The sequence below is a fragment of the Giraffa tippelskirchi genome, chromosome 12, assembly GCF_054371585.1.
Source record: "Giraffa tippelskirchi isolate mGirTip1 chromosome 12, T2T-mGirTip1v1.2.pri, whole genome shotgun sequence".
Lineage (NCBI taxonomy): Eukaryota > Metazoa > Chordata > Mammalia > Artiodactyla > Giraffidae > Giraffa > Giraffa tippelskirchi.
In genome coordinates this window covers 43,729,263-43,750,861 of record NC_137286.1, presented here as the reverse complement: position 1 = coordinate 43,750,861, position 21,599 = coordinate 43,729,263, and the positions used below count along the sequence as shown (strand labels likewise).

Genomic DNA, 21,599 nt, shown 5'->3' with positions numbered 1-21,599 from the left:
CTACACAGTGGGCTCCCAACAGCTGTCAGCCCACAGCCGAGTGTAACAAGCCAAGCTGTTCCCTCTTTGCTCGTTTCTCCCTTCAAAATAAAACACCAGGTTGTGCACCAGGAAGGGAAGGGTTTGGTGGACACAATGAGTCCATGTGATACTGTCTTATGTTTTGTTGAATGTTTGAGAGATTATCACTTGGCACTTCAGAGTAAGTAAATGCTATTTTAAATGAAAAGTTGTGTTAGACCTTAAAACAGCATTTTGAATTGAGTTAGTCTAATATAGTGTAAATGGAAGATATTCAAATAACCCAAATTGGGCCACAATTAAACAGGTTTATTTAGAAAAAGTTAGAAATTATATCTGCATTTAAAAGATATTTTCCCTTCCGTTTCTCTGTATCAAAATCTTATTGAACAACAAGTATTACATTATGGTTTGGTTTATGTTCTGTCTTTTTAATGAAAGTAAATCTTCAAGTACATGTGTAGAATGAGAAGGAATAGTTATTTACTAACCACAATTATGCTGTTATAAAGATAGAAGAGAATTAAATCATATTAACAATGAGATGAAAATGTGTTAGTCGCTCAGTTGTGTCCGACTCTTTGCGACCCCATGGACTATAGCCTGCCAAGCTCCTCTGTCCATGGAATTCCCCAGGCAAGAATACTGGAATGGGTCACCATTCCATTCTCCAGGGGATCTTCCTGACCCAGGGATCAAACCCAGGTCTCCCGTGTTGTGGGCAGATTCTTTACCATCTGAGAATTAAAGAAGAGAATTAAATTACATTAACAATGAGATGAAGCCTCGGTTCAATTTTCATATTTATGTGTTTGTACATAAGACTGAAAATGAGAAAGGTGAGCTGATACTCTTTCACATCGATTAGAAGCTAAATTTTTAAACCTTTTTTCCCTCAAAAACATTAGTGAAAGTTCTAAGAAATAAATAGATTTTACTTATATCTTTTTTCATTTATGAGCTTGTGGATCTTTAACCCTTTCTCAAAGAATTTGATCCAAATGAAAATGCTATTCTAAACTCCATACATTCTTTAAAGTTATGCCTTCTAACCATTTCTGTTACCTGGTGCATTTATTTCAGAAAGCAAAAATAAGCATGAAAACCTGACCAATGAAAAGCAGAACAAAAATGAGTCATTGCAACCGCTTCCACAGAATTCAGCCGGCCTGAGGGCAGGAAGGAAACTCATCATTTTAATCACATTTCTTCTTGGCCTCTTGCATAATCTTTATGTTTTCCAGACAATTTACTGATTGTTGAATTCTACACTGTATTCATATAAAAATGCAAAAGCAGTAGGCCAGTGGAGAATGTGACACCTTTTCTTTTTGTAAAAGTTTATGGTATTTTACCAATAGACCAAAACAGCATGTGTAAGAGGCAGTATCTGCATTAATTCTGAATATGCTAAACAGTAACCTCCAACTTACTGTTGTGAGAATATTCCCTGTCATAGCGAAACACTCTTTCTCCTGATGACCAGTACTCCACGTCACTGCATTTAGATTTATGGTTAACATGTTATTTCTAGTGACTTGTTTGTATCAGTTTCACATCTACATATAAATTTTCTATTTTAAAATTGAGGTACTATTTATATATTTCATAGATAAGGCTTTCCCAGTTCTTGGGTTGTCTCTGTAACTATATATTTGTGAAAGAAGATTATCATTTTTTTTTACTCATCAGACAATAAAATAAAAAAATAAAAAATATAAAAAATATAGCAAAAGGAAAACCCTTTCTATACATCATTTAATATAGGCAGGAATCATAATTTTAAGTTAAATGATGGCCTTTATCAACCATGTCCTTTAGGACCTACATAAAGCCAGTCTGCAGTAAAGGTCAATTAAACCAAAGTTGTGCCTCTCTGTAACTTTTACCATTGCCCTTCTCAAAGAACGTGACACAGTGCTTGTAAATGATCCTCATAAAATTGCCAAACATGACAACATGACACAGTGCTTGTAAATGATCCTCATAAAATTGCCAAACATGACTGTTGGAAAAAAAAAAAAGAGTAACTTTTAGATGGATTGAGATCTACCTAGGACTTGTTCATTAAACCCACCTGCCTGAGTATTGTGACTTGATTGGGATTTTCTTTATGTGTTACAGCAGTTAATCAAAAGCTATGAAGTGAGTATGCAAGAGTTTATGATCTCAAGGAGCCTAGGAAAAGATTTTATTTTAGTTTGAGAGGAAAAAAGTACATCTCCACTCTTTCTAAGAGTATTTTAAAGTCACTCTTGAAGCATTGTGATGGCTTTGTCTAACAGTAATAGATTTTTAAAAATGATATGTGTTGGGGTATGGCTATGAATAAAGGGAACAATCTGTTGCTATTGCAAACCAATTATGGAAGCAACTTAAAAAGAAAATCTGAATTGTAACTATGTTTCTATTTATGTAAAATACTGTCCTTACCTTTCAGTCTATAGTTGATGTGCACAGACACAGTAGTGGCTCTTGGGTTGCTGTTCTGCTATCTTTCTGTCTCCTTCAGTCCCTCCATGTGTATATGAACTTCTTCAATGATACAATAGGGCATTTAACAGAGATTGCTATGTGCAATACTGTATTTAGTGTTTCTATTTTAATTTTTCTAGAATGTTGATTTATATGAAAATAAAAGAGTTCTGTGCCTATTGTGTATATATAACCTAAAAGTACATGCAAAATATTTATCCAGAGGGGAATTAAGTTACAGTGTCAGTGTCCGAAGATTTTTGAAAATTCTTATTCTTGGCTGAACAGTTATTAGTGAATAGTGAAAGTCACTCAGTCGTGTCCGACTCTGCGAACGCATGGACTACACAGTCCATGGAATTCTCCAGGCCAGAATACTACAGTGAGTAGCCTTTCCCTTCTCCAGGGGATCTTTCCAACCCAGGGATTGGACCCAGGTCTCCTGCACTGCAGGTGGATTCTTGACCAGCTGAGCCACCAGGGAAGCCTGAACAGTTATTAGCAGTTAAGTATTTAACAAATGCTGGTTTGTAAAGATAAAATAATAATTCTGCTACATCAAAACATGTTTTCTTAAGTTCAAATTTTCTTAATGCAGTTTTAGGCAAGAAGTATTTCCCCCTTATGGAAACACCAGTATGTTAATACCTAAGAAGTCTTTTTTCTAAAAGTTACAAACTAGTTGCAAAAATTCATATGATGTAGATTAAATGGTGGTAAAAATTGAGTTGATCTCAGTGAGGCAGCCAGCAGTGAGTGGTGGCGTGAACTGGACCTGGGTAGCCTGAATGAAAACCAGGAATCCTAGCCACCAGGCCAGCAAGGGCTAGAGGCTAGAAGCTAATTTTCCCTGGATCTTTGTCCCCAGTGAAAAATGCATTTATCATGGAGGCAGAAACTGTAAATGCAGCTACAAAGTTTATTATTAGAGACAAAGCACAGCAACACGTGGGAAAGGACATAGAGAAACAGTTGGTTTAGTCAAGACAGAAGCAAAACAGAGATACACACCTGGAGAGAAAGGTTTGGGTGCCCCCCCCCCCCCCAGTGAGAAGGAGCACAATAAAGAGGTGGTTAAGTCACTTATGGGGGAGAAGGCAATGGCACCCCACTCCAGTACTCTTGCCCGGAAAATCCCATGGACGGAGGAGCCTGGTAGGCTACAGTCCATGGGGTCGCTAAGAGTCGGACACGACTGACGACTTCACTTTCACTTTTCCCGTTCATGCACTGAAGAAGGAAATGGCAACCCACTCCAGTATTCTTGCCTGGAGAATCCCAGGGACGGCAGAGCCTGGTGGGCTGCCGTCTATGGGGTCGCACAGAGTCAGACACGACTGAAGCGACTTAGCAGCAGCAGTAGCAGTAGCAGTAAGTCACTTATATAGGCCAGTTCTTCTGGGTCTTTGTCTTCCTTTCCGCCAGTTTTCTGGTTTCTTTTTTCACATCTGACCTATCCTGGGACTCTCCCCTGGTGTGCACACACCCCTCAGCTAAGATGGATCTCGAAGTGGAGGCTTCTGGGAGAAGCAAGACTCATTATGGTCTGGCATTTTCGCCTGACTTTTGACCCACAAGGAACCTTTCTGCGCATGTGTAGTGTTTCCCTTGTCCCAAAAGGGAGTGGGGGGAGGGGAGATCTCTTAATCCTTCACTCAAGCAGGATTTTGTCCCTCTTTGTCCTTGCCATGACTATTACTTTAAAGTGTTTATAAGAGACAAAAACTGGCTATTTACCCTCTTTCTGTTGTTACTTCCATTTCAGAGGGCAAACAGGAGGCTGATTGTAAATGCCTCAACTGGAGCCCACCTATCTCTTGTCTCAGGAAATGTAAACAGAAGGCTAGTTGTAAATGTCTAACCTGGAGTCCATCTATCTCCTACATCAGCTTTATGGGAAGACAATAAGGCAGAGAACATTATGGTGCAAAGAGATGGATATAGACAAGTTAATAGAAGGAATAAAAAGGAAGCATGATGCTAATGGAAAAGCACTATGGAAGCTAATGGGGAAAAAAGCTAATGGAAAAGACTTGCTTTTTCTCCATAAATCATCTTTGAATTTAGGTCTAATTTAATTTTTCACTATAAATTTTTCATCACCTATACGTTGGCTTGTCATCTACTCTGTGCCAAGGCCTGGTGCTCATAACTGACATTTAAAAATGAAAAGAAAGAGGGAGAAATGGGTAAAGGGCCCACTGTATGGTGAGGAACTGAAACTAAATTTATGGCAGTGAGCACGCTGTAGTGTGTGTGAAGTCAACATATAAGGCACGCGTGAGAGTTATGTAATATTATAAATCACTGTTACCACAATAAAAATAATTTGAAAAATTTAAAAGGAAAACTGAATATCAAGTTGGGGTGGAGAGGAGTGTACAGCAGCAATTAAATTCATCGTAATGCCCAGTTAAAGAGGACAAAATGCTAAATCCAGAGGGATGAGGACGAGGTGAGGGCTGGGGAGAAGAGGGGTCTCTGGGGGCACAGGGAGCTTCACTTTTCTCTGTACCTGCAACCAGGTGAGCCCGAAGGAGGGAAGAGGGTGCAGAGGGGAAAGGATGATGAGAGATGATGCCAGAGATGCAGAAAAGGACTTTGTGGCAGGAACTAAGGTAAGTTTGTTATGGTTTGGGGTGGGGAGTGCCCAGAGGTCACATGGGGGCAAGCGAGGAGGGAGTAGGGGCACTGACGTGATACAGGAGCCTGTTTCAAGTGCCATCTTAAAAGTTCCAAATGGGTATTTGGTGGAGATGATGAAACATTTCTAAGGAAGGTAACAAGCTGAAGAAAAAGCATGGCAACAAGAAGCTGAAGAGCCTGCCACCCCCCTTGGAAGAATTGGCCCCACAGATGACAGGAGGTGGTGAGGGGCTGAGCAGGGAAAACTTAAAGGATGATGAGCATCCTGCAGTATCACTCATGGCAGTGGCAGGACCCATGTTCCAGGTGACCCAGCCCACCCTGCTGCAGCATGGAGGATGGGGTCTGTGGCTTAAAGGGGCAATTGTGGCTCAAAGCAGGAATGGATGCAGGTGAGGCACGACCAGTACAGATGGAAACCTGAATGAAGAAAAGATATGGTAAGGAGGTAAAACACATGTGAGGGCTTCTTGAATTGTCAGATGTAAGAAACAAGAAAGCAGAATGAACTTACCATGACAAGCTGGTCTCTGGACTGTTATTTGGCAAAGCCTGTCTCCTGGCATCAAAGAGGCCATACAGGAAAGGGGTCCATTAAGTTCCTTCACAACCATTAGTGCCTGGAGAACCTTCTCTGTGGAGCTCACCAAAAAAAGCAGCTCTCTGAGTCTTCATCCCCTTAGTTAGTTAGTTAATGTTAGTCACTCAGTTGTGTTCAACTCTTTGCGACCCCGTGAACTGTGGCCTGCCAAGCTCCTCTGTCCATGGAATTCTACAGGCAAGAATACTGAAGTGGGTAGCCTTTCCTTTTTCCAGAAGATCTTCTTGACCCAGGGATCGAACCCAGGTCTCCAGCGTGGCAGGCAGATTGTTTACCATCTGAGCCACCAGGGAAGCCCAAAACCCTACAACACCCAGTATTCCCAGGTGGTCTCCTATCCAAGTACTAACCAGGCCCAGCCCTAACTTAGCTTCCAAGACCAGAGGCGATGAAATGCATTCAGGGTATTATGGCTGTAGACTGGCTTCATCCTCTGCAGGGCACTTATCACCATCTGAAGTAATACAGTTGTAATAGGGCTGGGGCAGGTGGAGCTGCAGTGCCAAACAGCCACTGTCAGCATTGCAGTGGGCACTGACCCCTCTCCTTGTGTATAAAAGGAGCCCAAATTGGGTCTGAGAAAAGATGGATTGAGTGGCTAGTCTGCCTTCTTCTTGGTCTGCTAGCTTTCCAATTAAAATCATTATTCCTTGTTCCAACACTTTCTCTCCCAATTTATTGGCCTGTTGTGCAGTGAGCAGAATGATCTTGAGCTCTGTAACATGTCCTGATCTTCTGGTCTGTGCACTGGCGAGTCCTACACAGTTTTGGTGATCATAGCTTCATGATATTGTTAGAAGTCAAAGCATAAGATGCCTCCAGCCTGTTCTCATTTCTGAGGGTTCCTTTGACTATTTCCACATGAATATTAAGAGGATTTGCTCTGTGAAAAATACCATTGAAAGTTAGGCAAAGAATGCATTCACAGTGGATATTGCTTTGCAAAGAATGGACATTTTAGCAATACTAATTCTTCCATTTCATGAGCATGGGATATCTTTCTATTTATTGGTTTCTTCTTCATTTTCTTCATCAACGTCTGAAAGTGTTCAGCGTGCAGGTCTTAGAAGCCCTTGGTTAAATTTATTACTTGGTATTTTGTTATTTTTGATGCAATTGTCAATTGGATTGTTTTCTTTCTCTTTCTGATGGTTCATTTTTTGTGTTTATAAGTACAGTTGATTTGTATGTATTGATTTTGTACCATTACTGAATTCATGTATTAGTTCCAATGGTGTTTTAGTGGAATTATGTAGAAAATTATAACTCAAAAATCCCACTGTTTCTATCACATCCAGGTCATTCACAACATGGAAGACAAAGTGGCTCCTACTAGCATCTTCCCACAGTACCTGTCAATTGCATGTGAACTCATACAGGGGCGATCAGGTTCATGAGTTTGTATGAAGTGGATCTAGGTAACAAGGCTTGCCCTCTATTAGGAAGTGTGATGTTTTCTCTGATTTTCTAGTGTGGTATTGATAAGGTGTTTTGGAAAGTTTTTGACTTTGCCGTAATTCCAAACCTACAGAAACCTGCAGTAGCAGAACAAAGCCTTGTGTATCTGCACGCTCAGATTTCCCAGCCTTTCTTACTTGAGTGCATTTTCCACTTCACACAAGATTCTCCAGTGCATTTTACCCAAGACAAGAAGAGTGTTCTTCCAGGGAACCAGCACGTAGCATCCAAACGAGGAAATTACATGGTTTCCACGTTACAATCCAACCCAAGGCCCATTTCAACTTTCACCAGCTGCCCCAACTTTAGGGAAAAGTCTTTCCCCATTCTGATCCAGGTTTCTTTTCCTGGAACCATGATTGATACTTTCCCTCATTTTCACAACCCTGATGGATGTAAAGTGCACAAGATAAATATGACCTGATTCATAAGATAAATATGGACTTTTCTGTATTATAACATGTATCAGTACTTTTATGTATTTTGTGTGTTTGTGTAGGTGTGTGTGGTTAATTGTACAGATTATTTACCATTTAAAACATTTAAAGTACACTCTTCTATGGCATTAACCACACTCACATTGTTGTACAAATATCTTTTCCATCCATGTTCAGAACTTTTCTCTTTTCACCAGTGAAACTGTGTGCCCATTAAAGACAAACTTACCTCAGCCCCTGGCCATTGCACCCTACTTTATGCCTTTGAATTTGACTTCTGTGTGTACCTCATCTAAGTGGAATTATGTCATTTTGTTCTGCTTGTGACAGTTACTTCATTTATAATGGCTTCAAGGTTTGTGTTTGCAATAGCACATGTCAGAATCCCTTTTTTTTAGGCTGAATTCCATTCCTTTGTGTGTATACCACCACATTTATTTGATCCCCTCATCCACAGAGGGACAGTTGGGTCACTTGCGCCTTTTGCTACTGTGATGAATACTGCTTTTAGGATGGGTGTACTCATAGGTGTCCAGCCCCTGTTTTCAGTCTTTTGGGTGTACACCCTGATGTGGATGTGGTGGATCACAGGTCAATTCTATGATGAAGCTTTGAGGAACTGGCACACTGTTTTCTACATAGCCCGCACCATTTTACTTGATTTCTTTTATGGAAAAATAATAGTGGTTTATGGACCCACTCCAATTGGTTTATCCATTTACCCACTGGTGAGCATTTGCACCATTTCTACCTATTGGGTCTTATAAAGAGTGTTCCTATCAATATATGTGAACACCTGTTTTCACTTCTTTGGGGTATATATTCAAGAGTCGAGTTGTTGAGCTGTATGGTAGTTTTACATTCATATCATAGACATATGTTGAATCCTTTTCCATTTGCACAAAGGATGTTTAAAGGTTCCAACTTCTCTGCATTGTTGCCAGCATTTGTTTTTTTATGTTTCTTAAAAAACTATTTGTTTGCTTCATCAGGTCTTAGTTGGGGCAGGCAGGATCTTCCTTGTGTCATTAGGTATCTTTTCATTGTGCACTATTGTGCACAGGGCCTCTAGTTGTGTTATGCAGACTCTAGAGCAAGCAGACTCTAGAGCAAGCAGGCTCAGTAGCTGTGGGACACAGATTTAGTTGCTGCGAGGCATGTGGGACCAGGGATCGAACCCATGTCTCCTGCATTGGCAGGTGGATTCTTTATCAGTGAGCTACCAGGGAAGCCCTACCCCCATGTTTTATTGAAGAGTTTATACAGTCATGTCTTGGTACCCTTGGGGAATTGGTTCCAGAATACCCTAATTTTGGTATACCAAACTCTGGGGATGCTCAAGTCTCCTATATAAAATGGAATGGTATTTGCAAATAACCTGGGCAAATATCCTCTTGTATACCTCAAATAAAATCTAGATTACTTATAATAACTAATACAATATAATCACTGTATTAATGTTATAAATGCAATGTGAATGCTATGTAAATAGTTGCTGGTATGTGACAAATTGAATGTTTTCCTTTTGAAACTGTTTGGAAAATTTTTTTCTCATAGATTTGATCTGGAGTTTGAATCCATGGATGTGGAACCCACGGATACAAGGGGCTGACTGAAATTTTACTTTTTACATGTAAGCCTTTTATATATTTTGAGATACTTTTTAGTATGTGGCATGAGCTAAGGGTCCAATTTCATTCTGCTGCATGTGGATAGCCAGTTGCCTAGCAACACCATTTGTTGAAAACACCATTTCCCCCCAATTTAGTTCTGTGGACTGTTGTGTAAAATGAGCTCATTATGAATGGATGGTGTATTTCTGGGATCTCCAGTCAATACCATTCATGTATGTTTGTGTATAATATATTCATATATATGTGTGTGTGTGACACACACGGGCTTCCCTGGTGGTTCAGATGGTAAAGATGGCTCAGATGGTAAAGACTCTGCCTGCAATGCAGGAGACCTGGATTTGATCCCTGGATTGGGAAGATCACCTGGAGAAGGGCATGGCAACCCACTCCAGTATTCTTCCTTGGAGAACCCCCATGGACAGAGGGGCCTGGCGGGCTACAGTCCATAGGGTCACAAAGAGTCAGATACAACTGAAGCAACTTAGCATGCATGCACATATACATACAGGAATTCATGTGTGTATATACACACGCACACACACAATTTCATGTATATATATACACACACAGGACTTCCCTGGTGGCTCACAGTAAAGCATCTGCTTACAATGCGGGAGACCCAGGTTCGATCCCTGGGTTGGGAAGATCCTCTGGAAAAGGAAATGGCAACCCATTCCAGTACTCTTGCTGTGTGTATATATATACACATATATATGTGTATATATATACATGAATTCATGATATATACACACATGAATTCATGTATATGTGCGTGTGTATATACACACACACACACAAATTCATGTGTATATATATTTATACATACATGAATTCATGTATATGTGCATGTGTGTGTATACACACACGAATGGTATATGTGTGTGCGTCCTGTGTGTGTGGTGCGTTAAAAGTCAAAGCTCATGATCTAGGCAACCAAACCCATGATCATGTAGGTTTTCTTCTGTATTGTTTACAGTTTATTGTTTATTATTGTTCTGCATTGTTTATAGTTTACTATTTTAAAATTTTTTGCGGTCAGTGTTGAATGACTTTTGGTGTAAGTTGTCAAGCTTGTGTCTAATTTCATTTCATTGTGTATGTTTTCTAATTGTTCTATAACTATTTTTCCTAGAGGTCCCAGGATATTTACCTCCGTCTTTTTGAATTTCCAACATGCAGTGGATTCAGTAGGACCACCAGCAGGAATCTAGGCCTCCCCTGAGCTAGGAATGGCTATGGCCTGCGTTTCCCAGTTAGCCATCAGAAGGCGATAATCCCACCTCTCTTACCAGTGCAGGGCCTCCCGATTCTGCCCCCAGACTCAGCTCTGTGCACAGCCTACAGGACATAGGCCTACTCAGGACCTACCTGGGGTTTGGCTTCAGGACAACACAGGGCTGCATCCACACTGAGAAGAGCTCAGTTCCCTCAGGAGCTCAGTTTTGACAGGAGGCCATGGGAAGAAAAAGTGAAGAAACAGTGAGGAGAAGCTTCCTGTGCCTGGCTGGCTCTCTGGACGGGCACTGTCTTCAGACAATCCAGCAGAGGAAGGGCTTGAGGTAGAAAACTGTGGGTTTGGATTAGTTTTGTGTGCAGTGCAGACAGTGTCCAGTGTCCTTTGGCTTGTGATATTCTGTTTTCCAGGCAATTTATTGAGGGGACCATCCTTTCCCTGGTGTATGTCTTTGGCAGACTTGTCATCAATTAACTGACCACACATTAGCAGGTCTTTTTCCTTGGTTCTCCCTGCTAATGTTCTGGCTAGTTTCCTCTTTCTGTGCCTTCTACATGGTTCGGTTACCATAGCTGCATAAGATGGTTTGAAGTCAGGGTGTGAGTTTCTTCCAGCTACTGTTCTCCTTTATCAGGACCCCCTTGGCTGTTCAAGGTCCTTTGTGGTTCCATGCAACTGTCAGGATTGTTTGTTCAGTTTTTGTGAAAAATACCATTGGAAGTATGGTTGGAATTGCATTGAATGTGTGTGCTGTTTGGGTTAGAATGGACATTTTAGCACTAATCAGTCTTTCCATCCATGAGCACAGGATCTCTTTCCTTCATTTGAGTCTTCAAATTCTTCACCAATATCTTAATGATTTCAGTGCTCAAGTCTTTCATGCCTTTGGATGTCTTTATTCCTAGGTATTTTGTTCTTTTGATGTTATTTTAAATGGGACTGTTTTCTTAATTTCTCTCTCTGATGGTTCATTATTTGTGTACAGGAACACAGCTGAGATTTATATATTCATTTTGGGTCCTGCAGCTTTACTGAATTCATATATTCTAAGAGATTTTTGGTGGATTGATGTCAAAAGCTAGAGCTAGAAATCCCACTGTTTCTACCACATCCAGGTCATCCACAACACCCAAGAGATAGTGACTCCTAATAGAATCTTCCCACAGTGTCCCTTACAATCATATGAAATCCTACAAGGGCGAATTGTACCATCACTTTGGGTGAGCAGGATCTGGGTAGGACTTGGCCTCTCTAGCCATATTTGATATTGTCTTGACTTTTCTGTCCTACTGACATGGTTGTTTTGAGAAGTAATTTATTTTTCAGTCATCTCAAACTTACAGAAAATTTTCAATAGCAAGACTCATATTTACCCCTTCATACAAAATACTCCAGTGTGTTTTACCCTAAACAAGGATACTCTCCCAGGAATCCAGCACATATCCCTGAAATGAGGATCGTGAAACTATCTTCTAATCATCTGATCCATAGATCCACTTCAACTTTCACCAGCTGTCCCAACTCTATGGTATTATCTTCTTTCATTCTGATTTGGTTTTCTTTCTTTTTTCTGGAAACTTGATTGAGACTTTCTCTCATATTCAAATCCTGGATGAATTTAAAGCATCAGATGTGCATGTGATCTGGGTGGCCTTTCCTGGGTGGCTTCTATCACTTAGAATGTTGTCAGTGTTCATCCATGCTTGTATCAATCCTACATTTTTTTCATTGTTATTAAAAACACATAACAACAGGTATCTTACTGTCAGCATGACACAAGGAAGGATGAGACAGGGGATGAGAAGCACAAGCAGTGAGCACCTCTCTGGCTTTTAGGATAAAGGTGACAGAAATATCTCCACACCAGCTATGCAGAGCCCATAGGAGGCAAATGAATGCAAAAGCAAGCTGAGAGGGCTAATCTCTCCACTGCCAGCCCCACAACTCCAGGTTCCAATCTATCAGCCCTACTGTGCACAACCAGACACCAAAAGAAAGATACACAGACTCTTGACTTAGGAAGCCAGGCCCCATGTTGCGGTCACACAGAATGGTCACATAATCATTATGGACTCCATGCTCACATCCCCTGTCCTAACAAAAACATCCACAGGGCTTTCTGGAGCACTTGTGCATACTATAAACTACAGTGGTAAAAAAGAGGGGAGAAGGCACAGACAGGAGCATGACTGTGGGGTGCTCTACAAATTACCAAAGACCTAAGGCCCTTAATACTTAGGTTTTTGAAAAAGGATTCTTAATATGTAAATGGAGAAAGGAGGCCCATTTAATAAATGATGCTCAGACAATTTGGCATCCAATTGGAAAACAAAACTGGATTCCCTACCTCAGAAAATACCACCAAAAGCAATTACAGGCACATTAGGAATCTACATTTGAAAGGGAAAACTTTACAACTTTAAGGACAATTTTTTTAATTCAATTTGATTTACGAGGCTGTTTTAGTTTCAGGGGTATAGCAAAGCAATTCAGTTATTCAGTGATTTGTGTCTGAGGTGCTCCTCAGACAAAATTCACTCCCTTTGGGAGGCCCCTGGGCAATGCCCAATACTCAACCAACAGTCCTGTAAACCCATAGCAGCAGGTGATGATGCTCAGTGGATGTTTGTTGACTGAATAAATGACTGTAATCACACACTAAAAGCAAGCCTTGAGGCTGGGAGGGGACTCCCAATCTTGTCTTCAAACAGGAGGTTTTGATCCTGTTTGGTGTGAGTGGGTGAAATGGGGCTTGGGAAGGGAAGAGATCCATCACAAATCATTTTGTAAGTAGGGGAAACTGGGTATGTGAAGAGGATGTAAGCTGGTACATCCCAGAAACACATCACAGCAGATCCTTCAGTTGTGCCCTCACCCCTGCTCTTGGGGCATCACACTGTCTCCCTCCCTGAAACATACTGAACAGCTCACAGGTTTCCCAGGGAGGGTGGTCAGAGGACCCCCACCCAACCAATCAGTACGTTCCATCCTACCGGACACCTGTGATTGACTCAGGGCTGGACAAGTGACTAATCAGGGCATATGCTGGAATCCTGGGGAATGGAGGTTTATTTCTGTAAGTAACAGGGGATACCTAAGGTCAGCCTGTGGCAGTTGGAGGGGAAGTGAGGTCAGCCTGTGGCAGTTGGAGGGATGTGACATCAGCTTGTGGCAGTTGGTGGCCTTGTTCCATAAAGGCAGAGCTACTTGGGTGAGGATGACAGCAGTAAGCAGAGCTGAGAGGTGAGGAAAGATAATTCCTGCTGATGTCCCTGAGATCCAGGTATGGTCCAGCCAGAAGCTGTCTGCCTCTGTACTTAGTTATGATCATTCTTTCCTGTTTGAGCCCCTTTGGATTTGATGTCCAACTGGCTAAGTGGAGACCCTGGAACTGCCACAGTGTGGGTTTCATCTGGCTTCGGGGAAGAAATTCCAGATAACATTGCAAGACTTATTTTAATCTGGAGATCTGAATAGACTCAATCTGCTGGGGCCAGCTATTAACTCTAGGATTCCCCTAATTAGTCCTCACAGAGTTAGTCCTGTTAAGGTAGCAACTCCTGTCCCCGATTAGAGGACAAGATAGAGGTTCAGAGAAAGAAGGTAGCCAGGCTACAGTGAGGAAGTGTGCAGCCAACAGAACCCCCAAATCCTGCTCCTTGAGCTCTGGGAAGCCATACGGTGATGCTTGTTCATGTGAAGGGGCTAAGGCACCCAGCCCCACGCAGGCTACTGTGGGGGCCTAAGGATTGGAAACTGCCATGTGGCTGCTTTGGAACTCAAAAAAAGCAATTCACACTGAAGGAAGAAGGGGACCTTACTTCACCAGACCCCACTCCACCCTCTAGCTCCCTCCAAACCTGTACCCCTTTCTCCTCCTTTGCTTGTCAATTACATAGTCATGCTCATGTGACCACATGGACAGTTCCTAGGTCACTGGCTCCCATATGGAGCTGCTAAAGAGGATGCTCCCCCCATCATACCTGGGGACTTCTTTGGGGTCTTAGGGGCTGTATTCCCCTCTTACACACCAGAGGCCTTTTCCAGAATATACAGGGAACCTCACTCAGTTTGAACAGGATGCATCTATCACTGTCCTTTCCGTATCTCCCTTGAAACTCTGTTCTGGTCCTCCTTTCTCTACATTGCAGCCTGCCGTGGTGCCACAGGAGAGACTCAGCTGACAAAGAATAGCACAGGAAGGCAGGTGAGAGGTGAGATCTGACAGCTGGGAAGCTCTGCTTACAAGGGGCCTTGCTTTTCATGCTATAGAAGTAGTGAAGCCCCCAGGGTCTGGAAGCAGTGCTTGGGCCAAACTGAATCCACAAGACTTTTGACAGCTCAGGTGTCCAGCCATGGTAGGGATGGGGCAAGGTCCCTGAGGTTCTGAAGGCCCACAACGTGCAGGCTCAGGGTGCACAGAGAAAAGAAGGCAGAGGCCTATCCGGAGGTGTTCACAGACCACATATAGACAAGCTGGCCAGGCCAAAAGGGCACCACAGTGCCTGAGCTGCTTTCATGGGTGAAGGGTGTGGGGGCAGAGGCAGAGACTCAAGTCTGCTGGGGACTGCTTAAGGACAGACAGTTTTCAACTGAGATCTGGGGCTGCATCATTTAGTTATCAGAGAAGGCAATGGCACCCCACTCCAGTACTCTTGCCCGGAAAATCCCATGGATGGAGGAGCCTGGTAGGCTACAGTCCATGGGGTTGCTAAGCGTCGGACAACTGAGCGACTTCCCTTTCACTTTTCCCTTTCATGTACTGGAGAAAGAAACAGCAACCCACTCCAGTATTCTTGCCTGGAGAATCCCAGGGATGGCGGAGCCTGGTGGGCTGCTGTCTATAGGGTCGCACAGAGTTGGACACGACTGAAGTGACTTAGCAGCAGCAGTAGCAGCATTTAGTTATGTCTTTGGCTGAAATGATAGAAATCCATACTTACAGTAGCTTCAGCTACATCAGTTCAGTGGCTCAGTTGTGTCCGACTCTTTGCAACCCCATGAACTGCAGCATGCCAGGCTTCCCTGTCCATCAGCAACTCCCGGAGTTTGCTCAAATTCATGTCCATCTAGTCTATGATGCCATCCAACCATCTCATCCTTTGTCATCCCCTTCTCCTCCTGCCTTTAATCTTTCCCAGCATCAGAGTCTTTTCCAATAAGTCAATTCTTCACATCAGGTGGCCAAAGTAGTGGAGCTTCAGCATTGGTCCTTCCAATGAATAGTCAGGACTGATTTCCTTTAGGACGGACTGGTTGGATCTCCTTGCAGTCCAAAGGACTCTCAAGAGTCTTCTCCAACACCACAGTTAAAAAGCATCAATTCTTCGGCACTCAGCTTTCTTTATAGTCCAACTCTCACATCCATACATGACTACCAGAAAAACCATAGCTTTGACTTGACGGACATTGGTTGGCAAAGTAACGTCTCTGCTTTTTAATAAGCTGTCTACGTTGGTCATGGCTTTTCTTCCAAGGAGCAAGCGTCTTTTAATTTCATGGCTGCTGTCACCATTGGAAGTGATTTTGAAGCCCAGGAAAATAGTCTGTCACTGTTTCCGTTGTTTCCCCATCTGTTTGCCATGAAGTGATGGGGCCAGATGACATGATCTTAGTTTTCTGAATGTTGAGTTTTAAGCCAGCTTTTTCACTCTTCTCATTCACTTTCATCAAGCGGCTCTTTAGTTCTTCTTCACTTTCTGCCATAATCGTGGTGTCATCTGCGTATCTGAGGGTATTCATATTTCTCCCAGCAATCTTGATTCCAGCTTGTGCTTCATTCAGCCCACCATATCACAGGATATACTCTGCATATAAGCTAAATAAGCAGGGTGACAATATACATCCTTGATGTTCTCCTTTCCCAATTTGGAACCAGCCCATTGTTCCATGTCCCATTCTAACTGTTGCTTCTTGACATGCACACAGATTTCTCAGGAGGCAGATAAGATGGTCTGGCATTCCCACCTGTTGAAGAATTTTTCACAGTTTGTTGTGATCCACAAAGTCAAAGGCTTTGGCTTAGTCAATAAAGCAGGAGTGGATGTTTTTTCTGGAAATCTCTTGCTTTTTCTATGTTGGTAATTTAATCTCTGGTTCCTCTGCCTTTTCTAAATCCAGCTTGAACATCTGAAAGTTCATGGTTCACATACTGTTGAAGCCTGGCTTGGATAATTTTGAGCATTACTTTGCTAGCGTGTGAGATGAGTGCAGTTGTGCAATAGTTTGAGCATTATTTGGCATTGCCTTTCTTTGGGATTGGAATGAAAACTGACCTTTTCCAGTCCTGTGGAGTTTTCCAAATATGCTGGCATATTGACTACAGCACTTTCACAGCATCATCTTTTAGGATTTGAAATAGCTCAGCTGAAATTCCATCACCTCCACTAGCTTTGTTTGAAGTGATGCTTCCTAAGGCCCACTTGACTTCACATTCCAGGATGTCTGACTCTAGGTGAGTGATCACACCATCATGGTTTTCTGGGTCATGAAGATCTTTTTTGTATAGTTCTCCTGTGTATTCTTGCCATCTCTTCTAATATCTTCTGCTTCTCTTAGGTCCATACTGTTTCTGTCCTTTACTGTGCCCATCTTTGCATGAGCATGAAATGTTCCCTTGGTATCTCTTTAATTTTCTTGAAGATATCTCTAGTCTTTCCCATTCTGTTGTTTTCCTCTATTTCTTTGCATTGACCACTGAGGAAGCCTTTCTCATCTCTCCTTGTTATTCTTTGTAACTCTGCATTCAAATGGATATAGCTTTCCTTTGCTCCTTTGCTTTTTGCTTCTCTTCTTTTCTCAGCTATTTGTAAGGCCTTCTTAGATAGCCATTTTGTCTTTTTGCATTTATTTTTCTTGGGGATGGTCTTGATCACTGCCTCCTGTACAGTGTCACGAACCTCTGTCCGTAGTTCTTCAGGCACTGTGTTTACCAGACCTAATCCCTTGAATCTATTTGCCACTTCTACTGTATAATCATAAGGGAATTGATTTAAGTCATGCCTGAATGGTCTCTGATTCTTTGCGATCCCAGGGAAAGTAGCCCGCTAAGATCCTCTGTCCATAGGGTTCTCCTGGCAAGAGTACTGGAGTGGGTTGCCATTCCCCTCTCTAGGGGATCTTCCTGACCAAGGAATCGAACCCAGGTCTCCTGCATTGTAGGCAGATTCAGTTGTTTCCCCTACTTTCTTCAATTTAAGTCTGAATTTGGCAATAAGGAGTTCATTATCTGAGCCACAGGCAGCTCCCTGTCTTATTTTTGCTGACTGTATAGAGCTTCTCCATCTTTGGCTGCAAAGAATCTAATCAATCTGCTTTTGGTATTGATCATCTGTTGATGTCCATGTGTCATCTCTTGTGTTGTTGGAAGAGGGTGTTTTCTACAACCAGTGCATTTTCTTAGCAAAACTCTGTTAGGCTTTGCCCTGCTTCATTTTATACTCCAAGGCCAAACTTGCCTGTTACTCCAGGTATCTCTTGACTTCCTACTTTTGCATTCCAGTTCCCTATGATGAAAAGAACATCTATTTTTGATGTTAGTTCTAGAAGGTCTTGTAGGTTATCATAGAACTGTTCATCTTCAGCATTAGTGGTTGGGGCACAGACTTGGATTACTGTGAAATTGAATGCTTTGCATTGGAAATGAACAGAGATCATTCTGTCATTTTGAGATTGCACCCAACTACTGCATATCAGACTTTTTTGTTGACTATGAGGGCTACTCCATTTCTTCTAAGGAATTCTTGCCCACAGTAGTAGACACAATGGTCATCTGAATTAAATTCGCCCATTCTGTTCCATTTTAGTTCACTGATTCCTAAAATGTCGATGTTCACTCTTGCCATCCCCTGTTTGACCACTTCCAATTTGCCTTGATTTATGGACCTAACTTTCCAGATTCTTATGCAATATTGTTCTTTACTGCATCAGAATTTACTTCCATCACATCCACAACTGGGTAGTGTTTTCACTTTGGCTCCATGTCTTCATTCTTTCTGGAGTTATTTCTCCACTTTGTTCCAGTAACATATTGGGCATCTACAGACCTGGGGAGTTCATCTTTCAGTGTTATATCTTTCTGCCTTTTCATTCTGTTCATGGTGTTCTCAATGCAAGAATACTAAAGTAGTTTTCCATTCCCTTCTCCAGTGGACCACATTTTGTCAGAACTCTCCACTATGACCCATCCATCTTGGGTGGCCCTACATGGAATGGCTCATAGTTTCATTGAGTTAGATGAGGTTGTGGTCAATGTGATAAGTTTGTTTAGTTTTCTGTGATTGTGGTTTTCATTCTGTCTGCCCTCTGATGAATAAGGTTAAGAAGCTTATGGAAGCTTCCTGATGGGACAGACTGACTGTGGGGGAAATGGGTCTTGTTCTGGTGGGCAGGGCCATGCTCAGTAAATCTTTAATCCAATTTTCTGTTGATGAGACTGTGTCCCCTCCCTGTTGTTTGGCCTGAGGTCAAACTCTAGACCCATGCCTCCACTGGAGACTCCTGGACACTCACAGGCAAGTTCACTCAGTCTCTTGTGGGGACACTGCTCCTTTCTCCTGGCTCCTGGTGTGCACAAGATTTTGTTTGTGCCCTCCAAGAGTCTGTTACCCCAGTCCTGTGGAAGTTCTGTAATCAAATCCCACTGGCCTCCAAAGTCAAATTCCCTGAGGATTCTCAGTCCCTTTGCTGGATCCTGAGGTTGGGAAATCTGTCAAGTACAGAGGCAACTAATATTTAATGTTTAAAGAAACTGAGAGAGGTGCGAGATTCAGAGCAGGTCTGGTAGCCCAACAGTTTTATCAGAATTCACCCACCTCTCTACTCCACCATTACAGAATGTGCTGCTTAGCTCCTCAGCACAGGGGGCCTTGTGCACTGGGATTTCCATCTGCTTCTGTCCTCAGTCTTGCTCAGCTCCTCTCAGCAGCTTCCCATGGCCCAGGACCTGTCTGGATCCAGGCAGAAAATACCATATGAGGTCCTGTCACCTTCCCCACCCATGGGTGTCACTCCCTCATGGATGCAACGTTGCTGCCTCCACTCCAGCCATCACCTCTGCAAATTTAACCCTCCATCCAAAGCAAGGGTCACCTTTTTCCCTGCATAGCTCTCATTTCAGGAAGGAAAATCTCTTATAGAATGCCCTGCAGACTTCCTCTACAGGGTCTGGCCAGAACTGGGTCATAAATCCTTGACCTGACCAATCACCAGTGGGGAAAGCAGTTGCCATGACAGATTTGGACCAACCTTTATTCCTCCACATTGAGCATCCACTTGAAGAAAGTGGATTAGGCTGGGCAAATCTTCTGGGTGAGCAGTAAAAGCCATCCTGCCATAAAGGAGAAATAACATGGGAGCTAATGGCTCAAAGGCAAGGGTGCAGGAGAGCAGCACAGGCAGAGGTGCCAGGAAGAGCTGGGATCACTGGTGGCTCATTGCTGCAGAAACACAGCCTGGGTGGGGAAGGTGGCAGGACCTCATATGGTGTTTTCTGCCTGGAGCCAGACAGGTCCTGGGCCAAGGGAACCTGCTGAGAGGAGCTGAGCAAGACTGAGGACAGAAGCAGACGGAAATTCCAGTGCACAAGGCCCCCTGTGCTGAGGAGCTAAGCAGCACATTCTGTGATGGTCAGAAATATCACTGATAGACTCCAGAAAGCTCTGTTCAAGCAGATGATTTTAACTGGTGAGAGAGTAAACGTGGCCCTAATGAATGCATTTGCTAGTGGCAGCTTTCTATTTCTGGATATTAGAAAGCACATACTCAGCTGGTTCTTACACAGCTCTGCTGTGACACCTGCTATACCCACACCATTCCTCTCCCACCTTCCAGGCCTCAGGGTCAGCACACCCCAGGGTGCCTGAAATAACCCAGCACTTTGTGTTGTAATTTACACAGGGGCCCACACCTCTGACAGTAAAGATGACTGAGTTCCAGTTTATAGAGGAGAGAACAGGGGCTGGATGTTGGTGAGGGACTCACTGGTGAGTTGGGGGTTTGGATCTCAATCCATCATCCCCTTTATGACATCAGAGTGGGCAGCCTCCTGACACCAGCCAGGATGTTTGCTAAACAGATGGGCTCTGATGCATGCTCGCCCAGCACTGGACCTGGGGATTGGGGAATGGGGGGGAAGGAAGGCTCTTCTCCACGTGATGCTCACCCTTGCAGGGGACACACAGGTGACCCCACAGAAGTGCCATTCCTTATGACCTGGGCCTCTTGGGCCTGACAGGAGTGCCCTGACCCATGGGACCACAGTCCCTGGGTGCACACATGGACAGGTGTGGCCATGGTTGAGAGGACAGCACCCCTAGTTAAGGCCCCCCAGTTCCCAGAGAGTCACATCTGGGAACTGAGGTCAAGTAGCCAATTCCGACCTTAATGGCCAAATTGTTATCATCCAGGGGCCTGATTATTTTTTATTAAATTGTGTGCTCAGTCACTCAGCTGTGTTCGGCCGCATGGACTATAGCCTGCCAGGTTCCTCTGTCTGTGGAATTTTCCAGGCAAGAATACTGGAGTGGGTTGCCATTTCCTACTCCAGGGCATCTTCCCGACCCAGGGATGGAGCCCACATCTCTTGTGTCTCCTGCATTGGCAGGCAGGTTCTTTACCACTGGCACCACCCACTTGCAACCCCATAGTCAAGCCCTATTCTCAGCATCCTTGTAACCTTCAGCCCCTCCTCAGCTTTTATTTCTCTCTGGGACCAAGTTCTTAGCTTCAAACTGAGCCCAATTATGGACATGAGTACTGTCTTTTTCATGTCCCTTCCATATTAGAGGCCACCCCAAACTCCCCCTCCCTCCCCTTATCAAGGCCTCCACACAGGCCAGCAGGGCTGGTCAGCAGTTCTGCAGACTTGTGAGCTAAGGATTTAGAATAAGGAGGTGGGGAGGGGCTGCCCCTCAGGGCAGGGCGGGCCAGCAGGTGGAGATGAGTCACCTGTAGCACCTCAGCCAGCTGAAGTATCAGTGGCAGGAGAGCAGCAGCCAAGGGCCAAGCGGGTGAGAATAAGTGAGTTAAGTGTGTTGATTCTGCCTCTGGATGGCGGGCCCTGGAGCAGGGCTTCAAGTGTGGAAGATAGAGGG

At 43.4% G+C, this 21,599-nt stretch overlaps 1 protein-coding gene and 2 long non-coding RNA genes across 10 annotated transcripts in view; 1 reads left to right on the top strand and 2 right to left on the bottom strand.

Annotated features, from left to right (window-relative positions):
* Positions 1 to 431: 431 nt before the first annotated feature.
* The window catches only part of LOC145528464 (ADAMTS-like protein 3), a 39,116-nt gene continuing 17,948 nt past the window's right edge, over positions 432 to 21,599 (bottom strand). For 2 of the 8 annotated variants that reach the window (XM_081546820.1, XM_081546819.1), the window contains one exon: positions 19,273 to 19,454. In XM_081546820.1, coding sequence (XP_081402946.1) covers positions 19,416 to 19,454 — 39 coding nt within the window. In that variant the 3' untranslated portion in view covers positions 19,273 to 19,415. Of the gene's footprint in view, positions 759 to 2,454; positions 2,557 to 4,827; positions 5,563 to 5,656; positions 6,627 to 10,640; positions 19,214 to 19,272; positions 19,455 to 21,599 lie in introns of those variants that run through there. The other 6 variants (XR_014070446.1, XR_014070449.1, XR_014070447.1 and 3 more) reach the window with 6 other exon arrangements.
* Positions 12,062 to 13,613, bottom strand: LOC145528467 (uncharacterized). Its single transcript, XR_014070451.1, has 2 exons — positions 13,500 to 13,613; positions 12,062 to 12,114 (listed from the first exon to the last, which is right to left on the bottom strand). It is a non-coding gene; the product is annotated as an uncharacterized LOC145528467 (long non-coding RNA).
* LOC145528466 (uncharacterized) lies at positions 13,693 to 19,930 on the top strand. The gene is made up of 2 exons (XR_014070450.1): positions 13,693 to 13,789; positions 14,658 to 19,930. It is a non-coding gene; the product is annotated as an uncharacterized LOC145528466 (long non-coding RNA).